The sequence below is a fragment of the Mauremys reevesii genome, linkage group 7 (assembly GCF_016161935.1).
Source record: "Mauremys reevesii isolate NIE-2019 linkage group 7, ASM1616193v1, whole genome shotgun sequence".
NCBI classification, from domain to species: domain Eukaryota; kingdom Metazoa; phylum Chordata; order Testudines; family Geoemydidae; genus Mauremys; species Mauremys reevesii.
The window spans coordinates 43,805,646-43,826,326 of NC_052629.1; the positions used below are offsets into that span (position 1 = coordinate 43,805,646).

At 38.2% G+C, this 20,681-nt stretch overlaps 1 protein-coding gene across 1 annotated transcript in view; it reads right to left on the reverse strand.

Moving 5' to 3' along the window:
- The window catches only part of SIRT1 (sirtuin 1), a 28,938-nt gene that overhangs the window by 3,354 nt on the left and 4,903 nt on the right, over positions 1-20,681 (reverse strand). The window contains exons 4-8 of the mRNA XM_039546954.1: positions 19,302-19,454; positions 14,229-14,376; positions 9,513-9,592; positions 4,111-4,297; positions 717-1,295 (exon numbers count right to left, since the gene is read on the reverse strand). Of these exons, the coding sequence (XP_039402888.1) occupies positions 717-1,295; positions 4,111-4,297; positions 9,513-9,592; positions 14,229-14,376; positions 19,302-19,454 (1,147 nt within the window). The remainder of the gene's footprint in view (positions 1-716; positions 1,296-4,110; positions 4,298-9,512; positions 9,593-14,228; positions 14,377-19,301; positions 19,455-20,681) is intronic.

The window sequence follows — 20,681 nt, forward strand, 5'->3', positions numbered from 1 at the left end:
ACCTCTATATATTTCATGTCATCAGAGCATTCAACGGGCTATGCAACAGAATTACCATAGAGATTTGCAGGAACTCCAAAGTTTCTTCAAACTATTATGACTAAAAATGAGTAGAATGAAGTGCTGGTATTAATATCTCACAGCATTACTATTACTGTGTGTAATTACAGTGACAGTTTGAGAAAATTAAATGTCACAAGATTTGCTTCCCACTCAATATCATGCTTTCGTCACCCAAAATATTGCAATATAGCCCTTATGCTGAAATGTAAAACAAAACTTCTGTTCGATGTTTTTTATAATTTAGAGTGTGAAAGGATTAACAAATTAATATTTCACCAAAAGTAACTTCGGCAGAGCAATTAAACTTTGTTTTTTGATACTCTCCAACTCCCTGAATCTTACTTTCCCCCCACAACACGCTTTAATAACTTGGTTGTTTATTTCATGTAGGAAAGAGGAGAAAGGATTCTTCAGTTTTTCTTCAGATTCTTTCCATGTCTCTAGTCAAATCATGCATTTTTCATTGTCACTGCACATAGACTTATTGCTGCTTGCTTCTCTAAAATAGACTTTATATATTGCTGAAGTGTCTCCTGAAACAATGTTCTCTACTGCCTCAAACAAATTAACATTTTATTGCTTTAAAATTCTTCAAGATCTCATATCCTACATAAGAAAATCAAGATGGTTACAGAATGTGAGTTTACACTTACCATTAAGCCGCTTGCTAATTTGTTCTTTTGCAAATCTGTTTGCCAAACATTTCCTCAATGTTTCAACAGATGAAGTTATTTCATTTTTCTCTTTATTTTCCTCCTTGTTAGCTCTATTATCCTTCATATGTTCTGAGTTCATTAGCTGGCCAGTAATACTTTCAGAGTTTTCTGAGCATGCTTGTACTTCTTGCAATTTATCCTCCATGCAATTCCCTTTAGATTCTGAGGGAGGATCATCATTTTCTGCCTTACGTTCAGTTGGATGCTCTGAAAGTACCACTAAAGGATCTGGTGGTGTCATTCTGTTCGGTGAACTAGAGTCTTCTGAAATTTTTAAAGGGGTAGGTGGTAACTCAGCTGAATGCATTTCAAGTTCCTTGTGCATTCGTGAGGGCTTTTCTGTTATTTCTGAAAGTTTTACTGAGTTATAGCAAAGTTTTGTATATTCACCACCTAGCCTTTGACATAATTCATTAATAATGACATCACAGTCTCCAAGAAGCTCCACATCAAAGTGTAGATGAGGCAAAGGTTCCCTATTAATTAAGATCTGAGGCACTTCATGGGGGATGGAACCTACACATAGAAAAGATCAGTCACCACAAAACTTTAAAAATACTTATTTTTCTAGTAAAGGTACAATTATTTAACAGCAGTTAGAATGCACTAACATTACTGATGAAACAAAAGTTTGTTAGTTGGAATTCTCCAAGTTCTCTACATACACCCACTTATGAGACACCAAAACAAAGTCTGAGAAATAAAAAATTAGCTTAAAGTCTACTCAATTAAAAAATAGTAATTTCAGATACTATACCTGCCGTTAGTTTACCAACAATTTTGTGGCTTTATAGTCATTGTGATGTTGCACCTTATATGATTTTATGAAAATATGCTAATGAGTGACTATAATGTAAGTAGAATATGCTTCATGCAAAAGGTCTCTTCTAAGGTATCATTACAAAGCTTATAATCCACTGAGTGTGGTCATCCTATTTGTATGTATGTATCATTCTTGTATCTGAAACTAGAAATATGAAATATAACTCTGAGGTCCTATTGTAATTATGCAAAGTGTGGGCCATTAATGGTGGTTTGGAATTTTGATGGCTCCCATTAATCAGGACAATTGACTGTAGATGGCTCTGTTTATTTGTAAGTCTTCCTGTATGTTGGCAAGTGGGTAATGAAGTCTTACAGTGACATGATCATGTCACCTGAACTGGAATCCATCTTTAACCTGGTGCTTTTCCATTTAGAAGGAGGGGTGGGAACCCAGAGAGGAACAAAGGATTCCTGCCTTGTGCAAAAGATATATAAGGGAGTGGAACACAACAAAGGGGGCTGCAGTCATGAGAAATCCCCTAGCTACCACCTGAGCTGGAACAAGGACTGTACCAGGGGAAAGAATTGTGTCCAGACTCGGAAGGCATCCAGTCTGTGATAGAAGCTTATTGAAACATCTCTGAGGGTGAGATTTGATCTGTATTCAGTTTTCTTACTGTATTAGGCTTAGACTTGCATGTTTTGTTTTATTTTGCTTGGTAATTCACTTTGTTCTGTCCATTATTACTTGGAACCACTTAAATCCTACTTTTTGTATTTCATAAAATCACCTTTTACTTATTAATTAACCCAGAGTATGTATTAATACCAGGCGGGAGGGAGGAGCACAAAGAGCTGTGCATATCTTTCTGTGATAGAGGGTGAACAATTTATGAATTTATCCTGTATAAGCTTTATACAGGGTAAAACGGATTTATTTGGGGTTTGGACTCTATTGGAAGTTGGGTACCTGAGTGTTGGAGACAGGAACACTTCTTAAGCTATTTTCAGTTAAGCCTGCAGCTTTCAGGGGACGTGGTTCAAACCTGGGTCTGTGTTTGTAGCAGGCAAGCGTGTCTGGCTCAAACCAGGCAAGGCACTTAAGTCCCAAGCTGCCAGGGAAAACGGGCTTAGAGGTAGTTTTAGCACATCAGGTGGCAGTTCCCAAGGGGGTTTCTGTGATCCAACCCGTCACAGTTATTTCCTTTTATTTTTTAAACAAGTGTTCCTCTATTCTGTTACTATGTAAAAAAACCTATGCAAACAGAAGAAACTGATTACAGTGAAACAAGTTACTATCAAATGATCAAAGTAAACAAACAGACTTCTCTAATCTCTTGGAAAAGTTACAGTAATTTTATGAATTACTTGCAACAATGCAAAAAATTTTCAGATAGAAATGTGACTTTCAGTTAATGATATCCCTTTGACTAGAGCAAAATGAATGTTCTGAGACCGCAAACCACATTGCATGCAAAGGATTGCTTAACCTGCCTGCCTTTTCATATTTGGAACAAAAAACTTGGTGATCCATCTTTGGTTCTTCAGATAGCTGACTAAAGACATCCAACTTTATCCAAGGATGAAGTAAGGAAAGAAATGATCTGTGAAGTAAAACTTCTCTACGGTCATAATTTCATGCTCCCCATTCAGCCTAAATGACAACTTACCTATGGAGGAAAGAAGTCCCACAGATAAAACAAAAACAGACACTATAACAATGAACAACTGACCAGCAATTGTTCTGAACTAACATTTTTTAACTTGATATGGCGTTCGTACAAATTTGTGAAGAGATACTAAAAAAGAGATGCTATTGGTAAACCCAGTGTACACCAGGCAAATAAACCATTCCTGACAATGATTTTCAGTACTTTCTGAAACTGTGATGGGGCTAGTTTTGTCCAGTCTACACCAACACATAAAACAGTTTTCCACACCAGTTCTGGGGACTCAAGGATACTAAAAAACTTCTAAACAACCACCATACACATTACCTAGTTTTGCACAGTGTTTAAAAACAAAGGCTTGAAAATAAAGATTACATTTAAAGAGGACCTTGAAAAATATCTTTTTTCCCCCAAGCCAGCACTCCCTATTAAACCTTTGAGAGATTTAAAAAAAAAAAAAATGATCCAAGTGCAAGGGGAGAGAAAACATTTGTGAGGAGCAAAGATGGAGAACTAAAACATACAATGAAGTCAGACAAACCAACCATTAAGTATTTTTGTGAAGGAAATTTAAAATTTTAGATTTTTGTTGCTTTGATACATTCCTTGTCACTTGTTTAAAAAATAAATAAATTTAGATTTGTTTCATCCCTTTTATCAGATTTGTATAGGCAGCTTTCCCTAATTATATGCTTGAATTAGGAAAAAAAAGATAATCAGCCCAGCTTCCACATTGAACCAAAACCAAGGAAGATCTCAAATATTGTTGGGATTGTGTGGAACGGAAGTTAGATGATGTGCATTACCTTACATTTTTTAATTTGTCTTCACCAGAAACTTTTGCATCAGAATGCTCTCTCTGTTATTCCCCAAAATTATTAGTTATAGCCACTTACTTGGAATCAGTGCTACTGGTCTTACTTTCAGTGAAGACCCAATAACAATAAGGAGATCAACTTCATCTTTGTCATACTTCATGGCCCTATGGAACTGCTCAGGTAAGTTTTCTCCAAAGAACACTATCTCTGGCTTCATGATGGCAAGTGGTTCATCAGGTGGACACCTGGGACATCTTGGAACAACCTGCATTATAACATTTTATTATTATCATGGATCCAACTTTTTAAAGAGAAAATCTCAAGTTTGAACAATTCATCATTTACTGTCAAAATGTATATTGTGAAAGGTATTAAAAGTAGCTTCAGTAATTTATGCAGTCTCCTCGGTCTGTTTTTCTGCTCTATGCAGACCTCTTATGCAACCCAAATTCTGCTGCTCTGCACACACAGTAGCATGTGAGTGACAGGGTAGTACTGGTCAGGTAGGAGGGCTCACGTTGAGCTTTCAGGTAATTTTAAATCAAAGGAAGTACCTAAGAAAATATAACCCATAATCTTTATTTGGCAACTTCTTTACTTAAGTCCAGAACTTAATCTAACATGGGTTTAGACTACTACTACCCAGCACTAGCTAAATATATTACCATCAAGCAGAATGTATATTAATATTGTTCTGCCTAAACAAGAGTTATTAGCTGCCAATTCCTGGAAGATGTCCCAGTATAAAGCAGCCTTCCCAACCAAAGTGTATACTGTAATAGTTTTACATTTATATAACCTTTCATCCTGAAGATTTCACAAATTACATGCATATAGCACCAATGAACTCTAGCAGATAGCCAATTACGCACATGCTGCATAATAGCACAGGAAAGATAAATTTTGCATTTTGACACCAGGGTAGACTCCCACCATAAGTTTTTCACTCCTGCACAGGACAAAAAAATGCTGATGACTGGAAACTAATTCTTTGAGAGGGTTGTCTCTATATCTACACTTATGTAATGCCCACTCCCCTGCAGCCACTGAGCTTTGGGAGCCTTCTGGAAAGCAGTGCCTGTTAAGGATGCACAAATATCCTCTCTCTCAGCTCTGAATGTTCGGAATTGAGTTTATAGAAGGCTGATGCAGCCCTATCTGCCTCAGTTCCTTCTGCTAAACTACAGAGTGCGAAGACGTGAATTAAGGAGAAGAGGGGAAGGAGGGTCAGGAGTGTGAATATACAGAGGCACCACTCTCAAAGAACTACTTACTGCTGAATAATCTTTCTTTGAGGTGGCTGCTGCAGGTTCCCATTTGTAGTCTTGCACGCAGTACAACTCCTAGGAAGGAGGGCTGAGGTGTTCTCATTAAACAAAGACTGCAGAACTGCCCTCCCATAGCAAGCATTAGATCTCAATGGCAGATCAAGAGACTAGTGCTGCATAAAGGTGTGAAGAGATCTCCAGGCAGCATCTGCAGACACTTAAGCCAAAAACTTTCTGAGAGCCAATCTGAAAGCTATATGGAAAAAAGACATCTTTTAAGTAGAGAACCATGAACTAGTACTGTGGGTGAGAGGCAGAAATAATGGAAGCCAGTGTCAGTATGCAGAATTTGAATTTTCTGATTAAGCTGGTTGGTTTCTGGAGATCCACAATAGGACAAAAGCCATCTCTGAAAAACCAAAAATAGATGTTTTCCCCTTTGTATTGAGGCACTTTCTCCGCAATTCCAGTCTTTACACAAGGAATCCACTCCTGCTCTGAGCAGATTCTCACAAGAGGGATCCCAGAGAAGCGAGATGGCATGAGGGCTGGAAGATGGTATGGAGTGAAGTTGGATCACACATCCAAACTAAATGATCTCTAGTATCCCAAGCCAAAGGGAAATTAACCAAGTGCTCCCCAAAGGGGTCAGAGGAGGAGGATGAAGTTGAAACTTGCTCTGGGCTCTCACAGAAAACTTCAGATCTGATGTACTGCTGATAAAGACGACGACAGAGCATTTAGCTGTTCTCTGCCTCCTTCTGTTGATGCCAATAATGGCTCTCTGGAACTGCGGTTGGAAACTTAAGGATGTGTAAGGTAAAGTCTTCTGTATAAGATGGAAAATGACATGGAGGCATTCCCTCTTTTAATCTAGATTAAGGAGTCTCAGAGACCAAGTAATAGTATCCTCCATTTTCTCGAGATCTCATTCATCTTAAGGCTAAAAAACCCATTCACATAGGCCTGAAACTCAGACAAAAGGCTCAATGACTTGTGACAAAAATATTCTCTCAGTGAAACAGCTGATGCCACTATCCAGTCCAAAGTGTCTGAAGCAATATAAGTAACCATGCTTCAGCGTTATACATCTTCCAGTTACGAACTTCTCTGCTAATTCTCAGGAAGATGATTATTAAGAGGGAGCATCTGTTTCAAAAGCTGACATTTGATACTGAGAAGTTAAAGCTAGAAGAGACAGCTGGTCACTCAAATTCCCAGGGTACCTCAGAGTAAACTTCTCCATACACCCATACCCCCAAATTATTCCTGCATCCTTGCTGTTCGGAAGGAAGGTCCAACCTGACTTGGAGCTTTTCACTGGCCCTTGACATTACCAATGAACCAGGGATAAGATGAGTAAAGAAAAATTCCTTTTTTTAAGAATGTACAAAAGTTGGTGCATCTTTTTCTGGACTTATTTCTAATTCTAGAACCTCTGCCACATGTCCTACTAACTCTTGAAATGGCCTGAAGTAATTAGAAGTAAAACCGAAATAATGTCCTCAGGAGAAGTTGAAGAGAAAACTATATCTTCTTGCTCAAGAGTTAATTCCAGGTCTATAGCCCCTTCTTCCTCTTATCCAGATAAGGTGGCCATGGATACTGGCCAGCAAAGAACACAATGCCACTGAGGCAGAGAAGCAGGGGCAGAAGAATGAAGTAAAGCAGCAGAATTAAGAGATCTTTTACAATCCTATCATAGGTTTAAAGGAGGTCTGTGATGATAAGAAGCTGTCTGGAATTTTCATTTCCTTTCCGAACATCCCCTTTTGATTTAGAATCAAGTCTGGCTGGAGAAGGAGCAAGGCTAAAAAACGGCAACATTTCTGTGAAGAATTAAAGGGCTTAGGAAACTGGCAACTTCCAAGTTTGTATCTAGCAGGAAGCTGGAATGAGGGGAAAAGAAGAGTGGAAACAGTCTTCTATAAGGACTTAGTACTGAAAGCTATTTGTCTGAAGGAATGGGGAGGGAAGTCCTTGTTAGAGGCAAAGGGGCTGCTGAAGTAGAGAACCACCTGGGGTTTCTGAGCTAGGTGAGAGCTCCCTCTATGGAGGGAGCCATTACCGGACCCTAAAACAAACGCTTTGGAGAGGCAGTGGAGAATTAAGATACAGAAGCAGACAGGATTAGGGACTGGAGATATTGTTCCTCCTTGGGAAGATGCCTGCTATTGGAGCAGTCTGAAGAATGGCAGGGGGTAAAACCAAATTTTGGGCATTTTCTTTTCCTCTGATTGACCTATTCCTTGCTCTCGGAAGCCATGTTCAGCAGTGGACACATTAAACTGCAATATAACACACACACACACCCACACACCCCAACTGTCTGGGATTATTTAAAAAGTCAGGTCCTGACACAGGAAGATAGTCCTAATTGGCTCCAAATAGTCTTACTGCACTGCTGCAGATAGAAGGAACTGCAAGGGCATGGAGGTGAGCCAGAAAGAGAAGCCCTTTTGATCTTACTGCTAGGCACTGCACTTCTAAACATGCGTAAAATTCCCATGCAAAGAAAATGCCTGTCTTCCCTAAAGTTTTCTAGGACACTATCTACCAGAACTACTGCTAGAGTACAAGATGTTGCAGGGAGGGAAGTGGTGGCAATAGCTAAAATACTAATAATCCTGACTGGACAGAATAGGGAGAGCCCAAAGAGAAGTCTCTGTTTTTCTGGTACAAAGGCAGAAGACAAGGCTCTGCGTATCAGTGCAGTGATCCAAGTGTGTCAGCAGAAGGAGAGCTGGCAACTAACAAACAAAGCCATAAGAAGCCTCAGTGATGTCAGATTCAAAGTTGAAAACTCACAGGTTGAGAGCTGAGGGAGGAACAGGTACCTAGGCAGGAGAAATGGTGCTTATATACAACATTCCTAATAGCAATACAAATCAGATTTTATTCACAGGCATTGTTGAACACTTCAAATATTACAAATAACCCTCAGTTCTGCAGTCACCTCAAAAAGGTTGGTCACATATCAACTATAGTTCTATTTTTCAATTTAAACTTTACAGTAAACCTCCTATTTTTCAAATAACCTTCTTCCTCTTATACCATTATAGTTGAGACTGAGTTTGAATGTTTATGGTCCTTTGTTTTAGTTTCTCATTGAAAAGAGCAACTGTGGATATGCTAAGCATTTGTTGGAGAACCATCTGAGAAGTGGCCTCTCACTAGACAGGCAGAGACCCACCTCCTAGACTACGACTCCACTTGTGTAAACAAGTTCTTTTCCCCTCCCAGATCCTCCTGGCCAGCTAAGCACCTTCTTAGAAACCCCTCTGCTCCTTGAAGGGGAGGGGATAAAGAGTGGGGCTGGGGGTAAGGTCTGTCCAATATAGTATTGCTCTACATTAGGAATAGTAGGAACTACTTAGCCTAAATCTGGAGCATGTCACACAAAACAGAGGGCTAGAGAGATATGACAATAGCTTCAAACAAGCTTTTGAAAATGTGTGTCAAAGGGCCAATTTGATTCCCCATTTTTTTAACAAAGGGGGCAAGAACAGCTTTGTAATTTTATCAACTTTCCTTACATATATGTCATGTGCTGTTTATCAAATTTTACCCAGACTGAACAAAACTTTCTTGGAACATTTAAAGGAACAGGGCCGGCTCCAGGCACTAGTGCAGCAAGCAGGTGCTTGGGGCGGCCAATAGAGAGGGGTGGCACTTCCGGCTTTTCGGCGGCGGGTCGCTCTCTCCCTCTCGGAGGGAAGGACCTGCTGCCGAATTGCCACTGAAGAACGATGTGGCGGCCGTAGAACTGCCACCAAAGTGGCACCAATTGGGGCTCCCGCTTGGGGCGGCAAAAACGCTGGAGCCGGCCCTGTAAAGGAACACTCAGGTTAAAAATATTTGAAGAGTTCCTTACCTGAATTACTATCATCTTACATTAATAAAACCAAAAGTGTTAAATCCACTTTATTTTTTAACCATTTGTATTATGTTCAACTAATTATGCAGTGAAACTAGATAGTGAAATTAATTAGAAATTTATCTGGTTCCCATATAATAGTATTTGGATTGCAAGTACTGCAGGAAAATCTTGACATATAAATGTAAGCGTTTTGAATTTAATGAAACATTTCAGGTGCACATTTAATACATATATTTAAAAAGCAGAAGCTGACAATTGTCCTTGAAGTAATTGGGGATGTTTCTGTAATAACTTCTTGAAAGATATGACCAGTTAAGTATTTTTTTTTTTACCTGATTAAAAATGTCTCCTCGAACAGCTTCACAGTCAACTTTGTATTTACAGATGAGGCAGGAAGCTGTTGCAAAGGAACCTGAAAAAAAAAAGTATGGGTGAAGGTGGTGTGTGTTAAACTATGCAATAGTGTGTGTTAAACTATGCAATAGTGACAATTTGACAAGAACATCATATGGTCTTAAATGAGGACTTGCATGTGGAACAATGCCAAATAATGTCACACACAAAAAAGTCAGTTAACTGAACTGAAAGATGGAAACACTTATTTGGTAATATACCTTCTGAGACAAACCCCCAATTTGAGGAATTTGGGCTATGCCCCTCTTCCTATAAAGACCAAGAGCAGTTCAGGCTTAGTCACGTTATGTCCCTTCCACTCTTGTGTCAGGTGAGTATTTCCAAAGTGTTAGGGGAAAAACACTAATTTTTTAGTAGATGAGAATATAACAATACTACTACTTTATTTAAGCAGAGCTAACTATATACAGGAAACCTGAAGATGCGTTCATACAGATAGCTGGAGAATTTCTTGTAGTTCAGACTAAGGTATGTGCACAGGATTAGTTACTGAAAAGTAATCAGGAAACTAGTTTTCCATTTTGAATCTCTTTTTTCTAAACAGAAATACTTGGGATGCAGCAGTCAGTAAGGAGAATAAAGTGTTCAATTTCCTCGCAAAGTAGTAGTTATAAATAGGGCCCTACCAAATTCATGGCTGTGAAAAAACACGTCACGGACTGTGAAATCTGGTCTTTTGTATCCTTTTACTCTATACTATACAGATTTCATGGGGGAAACCAACATTTCTCAAAGTGGGGATCCCAACCCAAAAGGAGGCTGTGGTGGGTTGCAAGGGGAGCTATGGTATTGCCACCCTTACTTGTGGACCAGATCCTCAGCTGGTGTAAACTGACGTGGCCCCATTGTCTTTGCTGGAGCTACATCAATTTACACCAGTTGAAGATACAAGCCAACGTTCAACTTCATTGAAAAATTCTACTGCAGTATATTTCAACTACACTTCACGCATTTAGCACATGCCATGCTTTTCCTTATACCTGTTGACACTTTGGGTAGAATGAAGGAAGAATAACACTTCCTTTTACAACTCACAGAAATCAATCTTGATTATGAGTCTTACTGCATTCAAAAGATTTGAGACTCTTCTTGTCATCCTAATTGTGGCCTACAAGCTTGTCTTTATGAAAAGAAAATACAGAGAATTGGATTCCATAGGTTCAAATGTATGGGTTGCGAGAGCTTATAATACAGAAGGGCAAATATACCTAACTGCTGATTTGGGTAGGCATGGTGGTCTAGGAACACAGGTAATCTACCAGACTTTTGTGAACCCATGTTTACAACACTGGGTTGCAAGATGTTTGAGGACCAACTCTAGACCTTGTAAGAAGTAAAATGCTTAGTTTTGTGATGTTTTTACCTTGACACTAGTATGAAAACTTTCTCCAAACTCTTCCATAGATCAAAGGGGTGGAAAGCTTGAATGAGTGTAGGAGAGATTATTTTGAACAAGTATCCCATCTTGTTTTGAACTTTGCCAGGCTGTCAGGCTCCAGTAGTGGTTTCTGGGACAGAAGATCCTGTTTTCTTGGAAGATGAAGTGGCAGTGCGCCAGCTATATTATGTCCAACTACCACAGTTTTCTTGGCCAGTTGGAGGTGGACAGTAACTATTACTGCTGCCTCCATTTTCTGAATCACTCTTCATAGTACAAGGAGTGGGAGGGGAAAAGGCATATAGTGATTTTTAGTCTGCTTCCCTGTTCTAGTTCCCTCCCCTTTGTGTTGACTGGGTGCAATAAGATCCACTTCAACATGACCTAGTTCCCTGGATATCAGATGGAGTATTTCCTCTGGAGGAAAGATGGGCACATGTCCTCTTTTCTTATATGTTTTGGTCTTAGCCTTCTTGGGAGCAAGGCTGAATGTTTAACTCCAGCACTCCTCCTCATACGATAAAAAGCAGGAGTGCAAATGCAATGTAATATCCCCAGGAGAACGAAAATCTTGCTCTTAGGTAGAGTAAGAATAGAAAGGATGCCAGACTCCTTGCCAAGTGACTCAGTTAAGAAGCTGAAACATTTCCCTTTACAGCTTACTAGGGAATCAGGGGCATTTTTGGACATACTCCTGAAGTTTTTTTTTTATTGGCAAGCATGGGTCATTCAGTTTACTGAATCCTGACAGCTAAAGAGCTGCCCTCGTAGAAGTGCTTATAGTAGTACTGGTGCAGGGGGAAAAGCACAGATCCCAAGCAGCCATCCAGATTCTCAGCCCCTTCCTCCAGCAGAGAAGGGTCTGGGAAATGGGAACTACTGTGGCACACCTCATGGTTCTTGAGCATCTTGATGAAGGCAGAGCACCTTTTTTGCAACTAGTTTCCTTGATCTACCATAAGAAGGGAGGGTGGAACAAGTACAGGCAAATGTTTGTCAGGGGATCTGAGAGGAACAATGCCCTTGAAATTTCTGCCACTTAAGGAAGAGTAGGGGAAGTTCTTGCCACGTGCTCCTCCGAACTTTAGCTTTAGAAGTTCAGACTGCAATATATAGTACTGAACTGTTATTTTGTTTGCACTAGCAAAGTCTATCTGGCTGGAAGACAGAATCCTTATGGAGGAGTCTGAACTGCCACTTTTGTTCGAAGAGAGGCATAACCCTTCTGTCTTAGACTGGGAGAAAGACCAGGATCTGGGAACTGTTTGTAATTTATGTATGACCCCAAGAAAGAGTAAAGGGGCTCACAGCCTTTATTAGAAATCCAGCTGTTCCTTTATTTTAAAAAAAAAAAATCCTGAAAATATACTGAACAAGTGAATATGGACAGTATTTAAAAAATGTAAGGTTGAAGTGGTCTGACTTTGTGCACGATTACTAACAGAATAAGAAACAGTACCAAGGAGTACAGGAGATAATTAATACCAGCAGAGTGAAAAGCAAATCCAGAGAAACATGATTTTCCCATCTGACATCTAAAGTGGATTCAGATTCTTCCACCAAATCGTGGGAGAAGCCCCTATGAGCAAAAAATTCTGCTGAGAAGATAGAGATTAAGGTTATGGTGTCAGAAGACTGCTTTAATTTCTCTTCTGCTTAGGGAAGTGAGGTAAGGAATTCACACATTAACTTAACTTCCATTGGCAGAGATCCTGACAGCAATTTACAGCTGCTCCCTCCTTAGATCAAGCAGAATCCAAAGGGAAGGCAGGCAGCAGATATAGCAGCTGACCTTCCTAAAAGCAAATCTCCAATGAGAAACCGGGGGCCAGGGTGGTGCAGAGAGATGCAATTTAAACCTCCATGTGGCAGCTTGGGTGAATCTAACCTGTGAAGTTAGAATCCATACACAGCTTTCCCTCTCCAGTTTTGGTGGGTGTGATAGAGTACAGTGAATAGGTAGAAAAGAAACAGGTTTCCTCTTTACCAAAATCCGAACTGGATATTAGTTTATTCACTTCTACAACCTATGGCACATGTATAAATGATAATTTACCAGTAGGGTTTAGTCAAATATTTAGTGCAAAATATTTTCAAATAGAAAACAGTGAAAAGAAAAGAGTAGGAGATTAAATCTTTAAATTAACATTCACTATTTTATCTGTTTAAACAATGAAAAGTTGCTGTATTTTTTTCCTTAACGTTGATGTGCATCTTCATCAAACACAGTTAGGCATCTGAAAGATTCAAATCTGGGTTTAGCTGGTAAGTGAAAGATCCCTACAGTTTCCCCACTGTTTTTTGTCCCAAAAAGTTTTCATTCATTTTTTTGGGCTTAGTCATTTTTAACTGCCACTTTTCCCCTGCTAAGAGATTTAAAAAACAAAAAGCTGTATGTATTTTTCTTAGCCAATAGTCCAGGGTTTTAATAAAAAGGGGTGGGGGGAGAGAGATTGTATACATCTTATGAAACGGAATATAAAATGGTACTGGCTACAGCTCAAAATCATAGATCTTATGTTTAAGGTTTCATTTTTCTTCCAGACATTTGGCTGTTTTTCAGAATTATGCCTTCTAGTAACTGATTTTTTTTTATTCAAGATTTTAAGATGCAGAACCATCCATGCTAGAAGAGACCATATGATACTTATCTTACCATTTAGGGAAGCCACACAGGACACACTATCAGTTTTATGGTTCACCATTTTGTTGTTGTTTATAACCTCTTACGACAGCCTTGTGTATTTTTACTTTGTATTTTTAACACAGATTTAGCCACTATATTTATTGTTCAAGCTAGGCTTGTAGTACGACAGACAAATCAATCATATAATTCAGCTCTTTTCTCACAACCATTACTTTGCCCTGTAGTGTCACAATGAAGAAACCCCCCACTCCCTCAAAAACTCATTTTTAAAAATCTTTAAAAATCAGTTTAATATAATATGGGAATACAAACACTAAAATGCCTTTAACATAATCATATGGGCATTACAGTATGGAGTCATTACAGGGCAGTGCTAAGATAGTGTGGGTGAATCAACTAAGCATTTCAATACTTTAAAGGTTAAACTTAAAAGAAATACAACTATGTTACTCTGGATTTCCTGAGTTTCACACGTGGTTTTGGGATAATTGCAACACCTAATGTACTACTTCAAGTAGCAAAGGAAAATATTCCAAGAGATTACTTGTATTATATCTTTTATGAATGTACATTTCTAGAAAAATGCAGTAGTTTTAAAGTTTCACTGACCATGACACTGAATTATCCTTTGGATTCCTGCAACCTGTTCCAGTGTGTCAATGTTCTGAGTATAGTTGCGAAGTAGTTTTCCTTCTTTGTCCATCAAAGCTATGAACTTATGACAGAGAGATGGTTGGAACTGTCCAGGATATATTTCCTGCAGAATTGAGAATTACATTAGGATGTGTAAATAAATGCTAGAGCAACATTTTTAGTTCCTGATCCAGCATCATATAGAAAGATATACAATAAACCATTGCAAGCACGGAGACTCCTCTTATTTGGAGAGCAAAATATCAGTGCCAATTAGTTGAGCAGTTATTGTAATTATTCCCTTCCCATGGTCCCATTTCTTTCAAATCCAACCCTTATCTCAATTGCTGCATTTTGACCATTGTTCACTACTGAAAGGTTTCTACTAAAATCTGGAATACTAGTTTCTGATACAGACCAAAAGGAGATTTTTTTTGTTGGTTTTTTTTTGTGAAAAATTATGAACAAGGGAAAAACTTGGTTTTTTAAATGTAATGTAACCTTAATGATAGCATTTGCTACCACAAATGCTATCAGATTGTTTAAGTATCAGAACTCTGACGAAAAGTTTGATAAGGAAACTGGAGTTGAATCTTAGGCTTGGGACAAACAATAGTTCTGACACATCAGTAATGTGAATGAGAAAAATCAGTCATTCTTGAAAAATTAATACCAGGAAAGCAACAGCTATCTGCTGGATATTGAGTGGGTTTGTGGAGCTTCCTTCTATAAAAATAGAGAATATCAGCATCCTGCTCTCAACTTGTATTCATTCTTTAGTTTTGCCATATGCCTCTAAGTCACTGTAACTCTGGAAAGCAGGAAGCTGCCTTAGTTGCAACAGCTTCTCAAGATCTTTCAAATGCTTAATCTATTTAAGTTACTTCAAATTCTATTCAACCACTATCACTGCTGAATTGGAATGGAGCCTGTAATCTTGAAATAGTAAATACAGTGTGAAATTCTTCAAGACCAAGCATTTACAGGTGAAGAAACCAAGAAAGCTATTTTCTATTTATATCATTCCTATGAAAATAGCTTTTTATAATGCATGTAACTATAAAGTTTGACTCTTAGGTTAAGCTCTGTCTCCTAAAATCTCTTATCTTGAAGGACAAGATAGATCATAGCTCAGTGGTTTGAGCATTGGCCTGCTAAACCCAGCATTGTGAGTTCAATCCTTGAGGGATTTAGGGCAAAAAGTGTGTCTGGGGATTGGCCCTGCTTTGAGTAGGGGGTTGGACTAGATCTCCTGAGGTCCCTTCCAATCCTGATATTCTATTCTATGAAAGATCTTTGCACACATCTAGAAAATAATAAGGTGATAAGTAACAGTCAGCGTGGATTTGTCAAGAACAAATCATGTCAAACCAACCTGATAGCCTTCTTTGGCAGAGGAACAAGCCTCACGAATAGGCGGAAGCGGTACATCTTGACTGTAGTAAAACTTTTTGATACTGTCTCGCATGACCTTCTCATAAACTAGGGAAATGCAACTTAGATGGAGCTACTATAAGGTGAGTGCATAACTGGTTGGAAAACCGTTCCCAGAGAGTAGTTATCAGTGGTTCACAGTCATGCTGGAAGGGCATAACAAGTGGGGTCCCGCAGGGATCAGTTCTGGGTCCAGTTCTGTTCAATATCTTTACCAATGACTTAGATAATGACAAAGAGAGTACACTTAAAGTTTGAAAACGATACAAAACTGGGAAGGGTTGCAAGTGCCTTGGAGGATAGGATTATAATTCAAAATGACCTGGACAAACAGGATAAATGGTCTGAAGTAAATAGGATGAAATTCAATAAAGGACAAATGTAAAGTATTCCACTTAGGAAGGAACAATCAGTTGCATACATATAACAAGGGAAATTACAGCCTAGGAAGAAGTACTGCAAAAGGGATCTGGGGGTCAAAGTGGACCACAAGCTAAATATGAGACACACCAAACATAATTCCGAGATGGTTACAACACTCTTGCTAATACAAGACAAGACATGAGAAGTAATTCTGCACTGATTAGGCCTCAATTGGAGTATTGTGTGCAGTTCTGGGTGCGACATTTCTGGGAAGATGTGGACACACTGAGGAGAGTCTAGAGAAGAGCAACAAAAATGATTCAAGGTCTAGAAAATGAGACCTATAAGGGAAGAGTGGGAAAAAAAATTGGGTTTGTTTAGTCTGGAAAAGAGAAGACAAAGGGGACATAACAGTTTTCAAGTACACAAAAGGTTGTTACAAGTAGGAAGGAGAAGAATTGTTCTTCTTAACCTCTGAGGAAAAGTCAAGAAGTAATGGACTTAAATTGCAGCAAGGGAGATTTAAGTTGGACATTAGGAAAAATTCTTAATTGTCAGGGTGGTTAAGCATTAGAATGAATTGCGTAGGTGGGTTGTGGAATCTCCATCACTGGAGATTTTAAAGAGCAGGTTAGACAAACACCTGCCAGGGATGGTCTAGATAATACTTAGTCTTGCCATAAGAGCAGGGGACTGAACTAGACCTCTCAAGGTCACTTCCAGTCCTATGATTCTATGCTTTTTAGAATTTCCCTTCCATTCCTGGTGTCTAAAGTCTCATTCTATGATTTTGTACTGTAGTACTGAAAACTATACAAGAGATCTACATGTAATATGCCCAGTTTTCACTGATAGTTGATTTTGTCACCATAATTGTTTCTTTGATAAGACAAAAGAAAAATAATTAAAACAGACCCTGCCAGGTAGTTTATATTCTATATTTACAATTTATTGAAAGGTTTTTGCATTGTCTATTTTCATTCTCCAAGCTGAATGAAATATGAATAAAAACAGCAGCACCAGTTTTAATAGACTAAAGTGTTATTAGTAACACAGCTATGTAAATGTTTAAAGTTATTTTAAATCAAACTATGTCCACTGGAACATCCCCATATACACTTAAGAGAAAAGGTAGCCTTTTCCCTCAAATAACAAGGAAGATATATTTAATGGTAAACACTGACCATAATTTCAGATTTTTACTAAAAGAAATTAGTTTAAACAGAAAACCAGAAGTTCTGTACATACACATCAGTAAACTGTTCATTTAACTTCTCTTTGTGCCAGATCTACCTTTGACTGCTGTGTAACCTTCCATACCACCAGAGGCAAATTAGTAAGTAGGGAAAGTGATTCATAAAGTTGATACCCATCAGAAAGGACATCTGCATCTAAATTGCAGCAATGGGCACTGATGACCTTAAATTACATCACAGATTATGATCAGGCTATGATGGCTATTATTAAACTGTTATCTAGTGCAGTTAATTTACATTGCTCTTTACAAGTTTAGATGAGATCTAGCCCCTGCCCCCAAATATTTATAAGCCAAATAAAATAAGATACAGACAAACAGTTTAGGGGAAAGGAGCATGTTGAGATTATTAATGAGAAGAAAAAAGGAATAAACGTTTGAGATGATTTTAAAGGAGGAGGAGTGGTATAAGAGGAGAGAGAAACAGAAGCAGCATGGTATATAAAGGCACAAAGCCAATGGGCAGAAGGAGATAGAGAAGGTAGAAAAGCAAGAAAAACTAGGGGTGAGTATATTAGAAAGAATATAGGAAAAGTAGGGTGAGTAGAGCACAGTAAGACCAGAAATGTAGGTTGGTGCAAGACTATACAAGGCCCTAATGATAGGAATAAAGAATTTGATAGAATATAGAAAGCCATAGATAGAGTGAAGGGGGAAGAGGGGGGGGGGGGGAAAAGGGTGACGCAACGGTGGAAGGAGTAGGGAGTGATTATTTTGGTAGCAAAATATTGAGCTGACTGGAGGTAAAGAAGAAAAAAGGGAAAAAATTACAGTAATTGTTCTGAGAGATGCACAGACAAGGATTTTAGCAGTGGGGCAGGGGTGAATTTTGTAGATACTGAAGGAATCAGTGAGCTCCTGGGTATCTAAAAGACATGATTGGATTAGTATTTGGATGGGAGACTTCCAGGAAAACCAAGATGCTGCAGGATGTGATGTTTCTTCTCCAACCTCTCAGTTAGTACTAAACAGTGCTTTAGTGGGATGCACCATGTTAATGCTGGTGCTATGTTTCAAAAGGTCCTTACCACTCCCTAGAGATCTCATGGTATTTCATTTTGTTTTTGATGGAGTAGTTAATGTTCTGAGGAAATTCTAGATATAATTGCATTTTGCTTCTGCATCTGAGTTTTCATAAGATCTCAGTTAGATATCCTCTTTTTCCTAAAACTATTTAGCTTCACTGGCATTGTTCTAAAAAGCTACTGCATCCCATCCAATGTGTGACAGAAGTGATCCCAATATACAGTTTGTATTGTTTAATTCTTTAAGACATCTTTATGCTTGCAGAAGGAGCTACATAAAAAGCCCAAACAATTCTGTCAGTATATGAAGACTTCCTCCTCTACTGGATTTTATGTCCCCTGGTTTAGTCTGAATGTATGCTATGAACTTGTTACGTTGCCAGGTGTAATAAGCATGTCAAATAGGTCTCTGAATACATGTTAATTACACTCATGTGCTGCCAAGAGTCCCTCATGTTCCTCGTTTCTCTTCAGAGGACAACACCTATTAAGAGTTTTTGTGCCATTACTTGATAACGAAACATGCCACCTAGATAATCACATCCTTGGTAAACATATTTTCCAATACCTTTCCTGAAATAAGAGCCCAAATTAGAAAAGGTTGTGTTAGTATCCCTATTACAAAAACAGAGTATTATAAAATTAGCAATATTTTACCTTTTATTTTTTAAATTATAAATATTCCTATTGAAGCCAACATATGGCTTTACCTAGGATGAGATACATAATACTGAGAATAGTGAAATTTGTTAACTCTCTAATACTGGCCTCTTACTTTATCTTAATGAGGGATGGCCTTACTCAGTTTCACTTCATTACTGGTGACTAAGGCCATTCCTCATTAAGATAAATTCAGTAGCTTTAGGATTTGTCCTCGTTCATGAAGAAAAAGCAAAGGCAGAACTATCTTCTGTTTCTGACAGAGGCATATCTTTACTGTCCAAAATAATAAAAGCAGTTAGAATACAGTACCTTTGCAAATTTAAAAAATGGTCTTGGATCCTTTCTGAAGTATTCTATATCAAACATTGCTTGAGGATCTGGAAGGTCTGGAAAATCTACTGCAAGGCGTGCATAGATGCCATCTCTTGATCGAAAGTCAGGTATTCCACAAGAAACAGACACCTGAAATACAGGTTTACAATTTGTAGCCTGAAATCAACTGTATATTTGGATATGATGGCTTGCTAGCATATGCTATATTTGAGAATTAAGCATGTGTGTGTTACCAACTTTTAATATCAAAGAATGAGAACAAAGGCAATTTGAATAACCCATGTCTACTTTATAGACTCCTTTTTGACAGAGCAATGTAAAGTTTCCCTATGAATGTTCAGGAAAAGAGGGTGAACATTAATTTAGCTTTGAGGTCACAAAAAGCTGTACAGCAATTTACATGTCAGGGACCAGCAGTTTAATAGAACACTATTGAATATATATATATTTAGTACTGCATTAAAATTTTTGTAAATACAAGTAACCAGAGACCTAAAACAAGAACACTGAATTTGGTTTCCTAAAATGAAATTCATTGATCTCCCACAGTAGTTGTAAACAAGAAGATTCATCCTTTTTAAATGTATTACTATAGTAGCAGATCAGCTTATTAACATTACTTTATTTACGCTAGGCAAATATTAGGTTTTTTTTAAAAAATTGAGCACCAAATTAAGATAGGATGTATGCTATTACTTGAATAAGTATAATCATGATTTCTCAAGCCAAAATTTTTCGATTTGAGGGCTTAATAGCAATTACAGGCTGAATAAAACAAGGCAGTACCAGGGCTGCTTCCTTCTCTTATGGGAACACTGGTTTGTCTCAAATTGCTCATCTCTTACTTCTGATTGCACTCCATTTTAGGGGCGAAGAGGTAACAATCACATCTGTTCTCTCTTGAGCCAGTCATGTTACAACAGGAACAAAACTAAGCAAGCAATATTCCTTGACTTCTGTGCCATGACATGATTGGTATGCAGAAAAACACAAATGTAATAACTTTTGACTGTAGCGATATGTACTGTGTTTACTTCTTAGGGTGCAACCAAATGATCAGATACAATGTTCTAACAAAGAAAGATCAATCCAACTTCCATCTAAATTAACAGGATATTAGATATTTCATCCAATGGAAGTTATAGCAGGCCCAAAGTAATGCAATAGAAAAATCTCTGTGTTGCTGAAACAGATACTAAGATGGGGACAGAAAATTAGTATTGTGGAACAGGTAACTAGGGATAAAAAAAAAATTTACATCTGTTGCCTTTAGATGCTAGACAAGTTAGAATACAGTTGTCTAAGCTAAGGCATAATATTGAGCAAGTTTTATTTCTCCAGTATACAAGATCTGTA